Below are 7,180 nucleotides of genomic sequence, written 5' to 3' on the forward strand. Positions count from 1 at the left end.
AGATTGTTTGAAAACATCATCCTGCAAAACAAACTTGATCTGTGGCCCTATAAATATCCCTTTCTTCATTTTTGCAGTGCTTATGTTTGGAAACTTCTCAACAAGGTCCTGAAAACCCATGGTGTTTGATTTACCCATGGCCTTTTCAAGGTTGTTCATCAAGCCTAACTTGATATGAAGAGGTGGCAGAAATATTTAATGTGGATCAACCAGAGGCAAAAACTTGACACTGCTTATTCCGGGCTTATAGGTATCTCCTGGTAGCCAATCACACTTGACATAATAGTCTCCCGTAGATTGGCTGTCCCACAGGCATAGGAAACAGCAATATTTTGTGAATCTTCCTTGCATTTCCATCAGCAAGCCAATTACCTTTAGTAAGTAGTAACTTCATGTTGTCATAGGACTCCTTTAGGTTAACAAAATGGGCAATCGGTAAACTCGTTTTGGAATTACCATTATGCAGTGACTGCTTTCAAGCTTCTTTTAGAGGAATCAATGAAGATACGCCATTCAGATGGAACATGCTCTTGTGACAAACTTTTAAAGAGTGCATTTATATCATGACAGTAGCACAGTGAGCCATCACTAGTGAAGAACGTTGTCAAGTTATGGTTTCAGTTTCTGTAGTGAGTTACAGTTACTACCTTTGCAAGCAAGACGTTCTGCTTTGTCTTTGGAGAGATTTAGATCACGAACGAGATCATTCAGCTCTTCTTGTTTAAAGGTTTCTGGTTCTGAATCTTCATCGACCAAATAGTCAGGATCACATGATTCAGGGTTGTAACTGGCTGCAACTCCAGCGCATTCCTCATCACCTACTACAGAAGCAAGTCCATTATGTGGCGGTACCCAAACTGGCAATGAATCATTATAGGGAACAGGCCTAATTGCAGTATCGAGGCTGGGATATACAATTTTGTGCTTAGTTTTACCTGAGAATCCACTTTTGTTGAGAAGGCAAAAAAAAAAAACAGTCCATTAGATGATCTTGCTGTTCTCTCCACACCATCGGGATTGCAAATGACATTGCTGCTTTACGCCGATTTAGCCAGACACGCAGTCCGTTGGAACAACTGGTACAGATGGCATGTGGAGCCCAAGATTTGTCCTACTCACCAAGTGGACAGCAGAAATATAATTTGTATATCTTTTTAAATTCTGTGGTAATTTGGTGGTGTTGTGCTTTCGTTGTGGATGAACCACACACGTAATCTGAATCATAAAGTCAATTTCTAGGCATGATGACAAATGAAATCAATCGCAGTTAGTGCGGTCTCTAACCTTAAAAAAAGAAAACTGCAGTTAAATGTTGTATAATGTAAGGCTATTTATAACAAATTTCACAAAATTTATATTTAGCTGCATCACAAAAACTAGGCATGCTAGAGAAAAACTGAATACAGATTTGAAATTTGCATCAAAAATACTAGAAAGCCCACATAAAATTACATCTGATGAAAATTACATGTTGACCTGTGTTATTAAATGTGGCTGGTTAGATTTCCTATATTAACCAGATTTGAAGAGTAGGGGGCCTTCTTTGGTTATCAAATCCTTCAACAAATGATTAATAAGTTTCACAGATTATAGTGGTTCCTGCTTCTTCAGGGGATGTATAAAGCTGATCTATGTGAAGTTCAGACCAGACCACCTGGCACCAACAACTATACAACGTTCAGTGTCCCTTAAATCACTTATCTTCCCCATTCTGATGCACTGTTTGACGTTCAGCAGGTCGTCTTAACAGTGTTGTACATGCTTTTATTTTATTGGGTTACTGCCATATGATAGGCTGATCAGTCAACAAGCAGTTCAACAGGTGTACCTAATAAAGTGGCTATGTGTGTATTTGTATGTATCTATGTGTAAAAAATGTATGTAGAGCACTTGTTCATGCATCGTGCAGTCGTTAGTCGTTGGAAAGGATTGTGAAAGATCCTTTCCAACGACAGTTATTACACGTGTATACACAGTCTTAAGCCTCACTATGTGAGGCTTTTTTCTGCTTTTTATCATCTGTGTTCCTCCATTGTTAGCCAATTATCACTCTGTGTAAACTTAATTAAAGTTGTTGTATTTACTTGGAATAAATAAAAATAAGGACAGTAAAGCAGGGGTTTCATTGTGGCAACTCAAACTCCAGTGTATTATTGACTATTTTGCTTATTAAACATACATTTATATACAATAAAAGAGTTTTGGGTCTGTCCCATTGGTGTCATGAGAACATTGACCCTTCACCTAGACAGAAAGATTTTCTAGTATTTAAACCCAAGAGTACGGTTTTAAATCCCGACACATTTTGCCGACTGGCTTTCTCAGTGGATAGGGTGATACCATTAGTGAGAATTGTTGTGCTGTGGTGGTTTATGAACAAGGGTCCGAGTATTCAGTGGCACCTGACTAGTGTTCCAAATGGAATTTTTTAGAAGGCAGGTTGTCATTTGAAAACAAGACTTGGGCTACGTGAAAAAAACGGAGTGTGCAGAGTCTGCAGCTGAATGGAAAAAAGTGTAAACTGACATCTCCCGCCGCCTGTTGTATTTATTTGTTCACGACTGTTATACCATCACGATATTCATAGGCTACATATATTATACAAGAATCCAAAAAAAAACAAACATATTAACAATTTTGAAGTCGGTTCAGATTTAGTGGTATTTGCACATCCTTCTCGTTTTTTTTTTTTTTTTTATTCCACTAGAAGAGTCCGTCAACAATCTACAGTTTGGGCTTTTTTAATAATATTATTATCGCACCTTCCAGGATATGCAAAAATCTGGCACCAGCTGTAGTTCCCGCTGCTCAAGTTCTCGACAAGATTCTGAAAGCACCAGACCAGAGTCAGAAACAGAAGATGTTCTGTGGGAAGATTTGCTGCACTGTGCAGAATGTCGTTCTTCCTGCAGTAGTGAGACTGATGCAGACACTAATCATGGCAACCTGTGTATGAAGAGGGATTATAGAGATGATCCTTTCCACCAGGTAATCATTTTTTCATTGCATTGCATCTAGATTTTATTTAAAACATGTAAACACAAATCTATAGTATACATAATGTGCGATGTTCTTAATCACCCCTCCTCCTTGTTATATTGCCTAGGTAAAGCCTCCCGGCTATGCACGCCTGCTTATTTTGAATTTTACAGTCCTTTCTTCCTTCTAGCTTTAAACACCAGCAGCTCAGTTCACACATTGCATTGCTGTATTTACAAATGCAAAACACTATCTTATTGGGTTATCATAAAACAAATATAGTACTACAGGACAGCATTGTGTTGTGTTTTGTGGTTGGCATATCAAAACAAGGCTTTGTGTTTACAGAAAATGTACCCCCTAACAATGTTTTGTTGGTCTACAGAGTCATCTGCCCTGGCTGCATAGTTCCAATCCAGGACTTGAGAAGGTCAGTGCAATTGTGTGGGAAGGAAATGACTGCAAGAAAGCAGATATGTCTGTTTTGGAGATCAGTGGAATGATAATGAACAGAGTGAGTATTCTTATCCTCTATGAATTTGTCTGCATAAATATTCTGTGAAATATGTTATGAATGGTTTCTTTTGATTACAAACCTTGTCAGTAGTCAATTCAACACTTCACAAATGTTTGTATATAGATTGGACAGTTCTGCTTTCAAACAATTTGTTGAGTAAAATGACTTATTTGCATTTCAGGTAAACAGCTACACCCCAGGAATTGGTTATCAGTTATTTGGGAACTTTATCTCTCTTTTTCTGGGTTTGACTCCATTTGCCTTTAGACTGTCTGAATCCAGGGACATGGAGCAGCTAGCAACACTCTCAGCCTCAGAACTGTATAGCATTGCATTTGGCTCCAGCAATGACATCATGGTCATTTCCATGGTGATTATTAGTTTCATTGTTCGAGTTTCCCTTGTCTGGATATTCTTTTTCCTATTATGTGTAGCAGAGAGGACATACAAGCAGGTGAGTTTAAGAGCTAAAACAAAATGGTTCATATATAAATAACATGAATAAATTGTTTTTTTGTATGACGTTTTCAGGCACTCACATCATTGTGCAGCAATTTTGGCTTGTTAAGTATAACATTATTTCAGTTCCTAGAGATTTGTGGGAATTTGTTTATGCAGAGTGCTTTGCAGATCCCGCTACAGATGCAGATCCCGCTGCAGCATTTAAATCGGTTTGAGCTCTGGGCTTCAACTGAGCCATTGCAACAGATCATTGTCCTGTTGCAAGACACAATTTCAGGCAAGTTTAAGCTGTTGCACAGATGGCCTCACATTTGCCTCTATACTACTTTGGTATACAGAGTTCATACTGTATACCAATGACTTTTAGGTGCCCAGGTCTTGTGGCTGCAAAACAAGCCAAAATTATCTCCCTTTCACAACTGGGCATGACAATTGGTATTAGGTGTTTTTGCTGATATGCTTTTTTGTCGTGCATTATGGCCAAACATCACTACTTTGATCTAATCATTGTTCCAGTAGTTCTGTGCTTTTTTCAGATGCTTCTTAAAAAGAAGAGTCTTCCTCCTGGAAACCTTTCCAAACAAGTCATACTTGTTAAGTTTTTTTAATGTAATGTCATGAACTGGTAAATGTTGAGGCTTGTAGTTTTAAATGTAGCTTATGGGGTTTTTGTGATTCCTCTGGACATTGCACAGCCTGACCTTAGGTACATTTGATGGAACATCCACTGATAGGAACATTGGCAGTTGTTTTCCACTTGTTAATAGTCTTTCTCAATGGGCAGCTACAATTGCTTAAGAATATTGCTGATGCTTTTCCTCTTTAGCATTGTGTTAACAACACACCTGAATGCTGCAGACTAGCAAACTGTCAAACTTATTTTATAGAGGTGGTCACGTGGTGAATCCAGAAATTACCCCAGTTTTTTGCTATCACATCCAGTTTTTACGATACAGGCTAACCTCCATTTTTGTCAAAAAACATACACATTTTTCATACAATGAAAGAATAATGAAACAATAACTTGAATTTACGGTTTAATTAAATGTGTTTTGTTTATATAAAGGATTTATTGTTACTCCATGACATTTTATTTTACAGTAAAACATTTAAAAGTTAATTGGGTAATCAGTTAAGGTAAAAATTTACGCTTATAGCTTTTCCTGGACTGTTCAGTGTTAGGACAAACCTGCCGGATGCTCCAACAATAGTCAGCCATCATATGTACATCCCATCTACCCTGTAACCGTCCTTCCATGACCTTCAAATCTTGGTGGAATCTTTCACCTTGCTCATCACTGACTGCACCAAGGTTTTCCAGGAAGTTAGAAAGATGGCTATGCAGAAAATGCACCTTGATGCTCATATTGCAACCAAGCATTTTGAAGCTCTCCGAGAGTTTCTGGACAACTTCTCTGTAAATATTTGCTTGTGTGTTTCCAAGAAAGTCCTTGACCATGGCTTTGAATGATAACCAAGCATTCTTTTCGACTTCTGACATTGTCCTGATGTTCAACTTTGATGAGCTGCCAAATCTGTGGACAATCAAAAACACAGGCCTTTATTTTTTCAAATGACAGGCTAGGAAATGCAAAAATTAGGTACTTGAAACAGTCTACTTCAGTTGGCAAAGCTTTAACAAACTGCTTCATCAGACCCAGTTTCATGTGCAGAGGCAGGAATGTAATATTCTTTCTATCAACAAGTGACTAAAGTAGAATGTTTGGATCACGTGGTTTTAGGGCAGATCTTGGAGGGCAATTCTTTTCCACCCAATGCCTCTCACGAGCTCTGCTGTCCCACATGCACAGATAACAGGGATACTTGGTGTATCCGCGTTGCAAACCAAGAAGAAAGCATACCATTTTTAAGGTCAACACAGATGACCCAATTGTGTTGGTGATATTGCAACAACTCAATGACTCTCTTCACAAAGAGAAATTGAATGGCCAATTGGGACTGACCAAAATATATTGCCATTGTGAAGGAGGACACACATGTCTTGGGCCCCCTCATAAGGTGTGCAAACAGTGAGTCGAGGGTTTACGGATGTGGTCAAAGGGAACACGTGATAAGATGACATTTGGTATACCTACCGTTTGGTGAGAGCCAGGAGATTATTTCAGTGACTCCGCTTTGAGCTATCGATGAATAGTCGCCATTCAGTTATAGATTGGAATTCCCAATTCCTCCATTAAACCAGGTATGTTATGGCAATACACAAAGCCATTGTCAGTTCTAAAGTACTGCAGAAATGCAATTTCTCTGGTTTAAAAGTACAATACCTTCATTCTTTTTTCAAGTAAGTTTTTCTCACGCAGTCTTGATGCTAGGAGTTCTGAAGCCCTCTTCGATAGTCCCGAATCACGTGCCAAATCACTCAACTCATGCTGATCCCAAATCCCTTACGAACAGAGTCCTCTTCAGTTTCAAACTTTTCATTATTGTTGTCACCTAGTTGATCACCATAATCATGTTCAAGAGAGGGTAGTGTAAGGAAAACCAGCACTGGGATTTCATCTGAATGAGCCACTGGGTGTATAGCCGATGGTAGACTAGGATACTCTGTTACATTTATTTTTCTTGTTATATCCTGAAGTTTTCACTATACAAAAGTAACAGTCACTGAAATAATGTCCAAGGTCTCGCCAAACCATAGGTATATCAAATGGTATCTTATCACGTGTTCCCTTTGTCCACATCCGCAAAGCCTGGACACACTGTTTGCACACCTCATTGGGGGCCAAAGACTTGTCTTGATCACCAAGTTTAACTTTGAAATATGCCAAATAGGATTGCTCTTCAAATGTGCTGATGTTCGCCCTTTGACTGGGAATAGTGAAACTGCCACAGATCTAACAAAATGAAGCAGGGTTGTTTAGGTACTTACGACGAGAAACAGCAGAGCCAGACATGATCTGAAAGAAAGGATATACGTGTGTAAGTAGAAAAATAAATTTTGCTTATTAACTACGTAGAGCAGCGCACAACCTCTGACCACACTGACTTGTTTGTAAATGGCATAGCCTATACAATTCCACGCTACAGTAATCGCATTTTTATAAGAAGTAGAGAAAAAACCTGACATGATAGAAGAAAACTAACCGCACTTTCAGAATCAGCATACTTATTTTAGTGCAAATAAGCTTAAAAAGTCAACAAAAAATTTGTTAAAAATTGTTCCCCGGTGTTTGACCTTTCTGTTACACATTATGATCTCTA

The 7,180-nt window shown here is 38.6% G+C and overlaps 2 protein-coding genes across 2 annotated transcripts in view; one reads left to right on the forward strand and one right to left on the reverse strand.

The window, feature by feature from the left end:
* PHTF2 (putative homeodomain transcription factor 2) overlaps positions 1 to 7,180 on the forward strand; it is a gene marked incomplete in the record, with an annotated part of 66,974 nt that overhangs the window by 48,464 nt on the left and 11,330 nt on the right. The window contains 3 exon segments of the mRNA XM_072401727.1: positions 2,770 to 2,988; positions 3,365 to 3,493; positions 3,678 to 3,950. Coding sequence (XP_072257828.1) covers positions 2,770 to 2,988; positions 3,365 to 3,493; positions 3,678 to 3,950 — 621 coding nt within the window.
* The window catches only part of LOC140324127 (uncharacterized), a 5,316-nt gene continuing 3,221 nt past the window's right edge, over positions 5,086 to 7,180 (reverse strand). Inside the window, exons 2-3 of the mRNA XM_072401728.1 lie at positions 6,849 to 6,876; positions 5,086 to 5,493 (exon numbers count right to left, since the gene is read on the reverse strand). Of these exons, the coding sequence (XP_072257829.1) occupies positions 5,091 to 5,493; positions 6,849 to 6,876 (431 nt within the window). The 3' untranslated portion in view covers positions 5,086 to 5,090. The remainder of the gene's footprint in view (positions 5,494 to 6,848; positions 6,877 to 7,180) is intronic.

The sequence above is a fragment of the Pyxicephalus adspersus genome, chromosome 2 (genome assembly GCF_032062135.1).
Source record: "Pyxicephalus adspersus chromosome 2, UCB_Pads_2.0, whole genome shotgun sequence".
Lineage (NCBI taxonomy): Eukaryota > Metazoa > Chordata > Amphibia > Anura > Pyxicephalidae > Pyxicephalus > Pyxicephalus adspersus.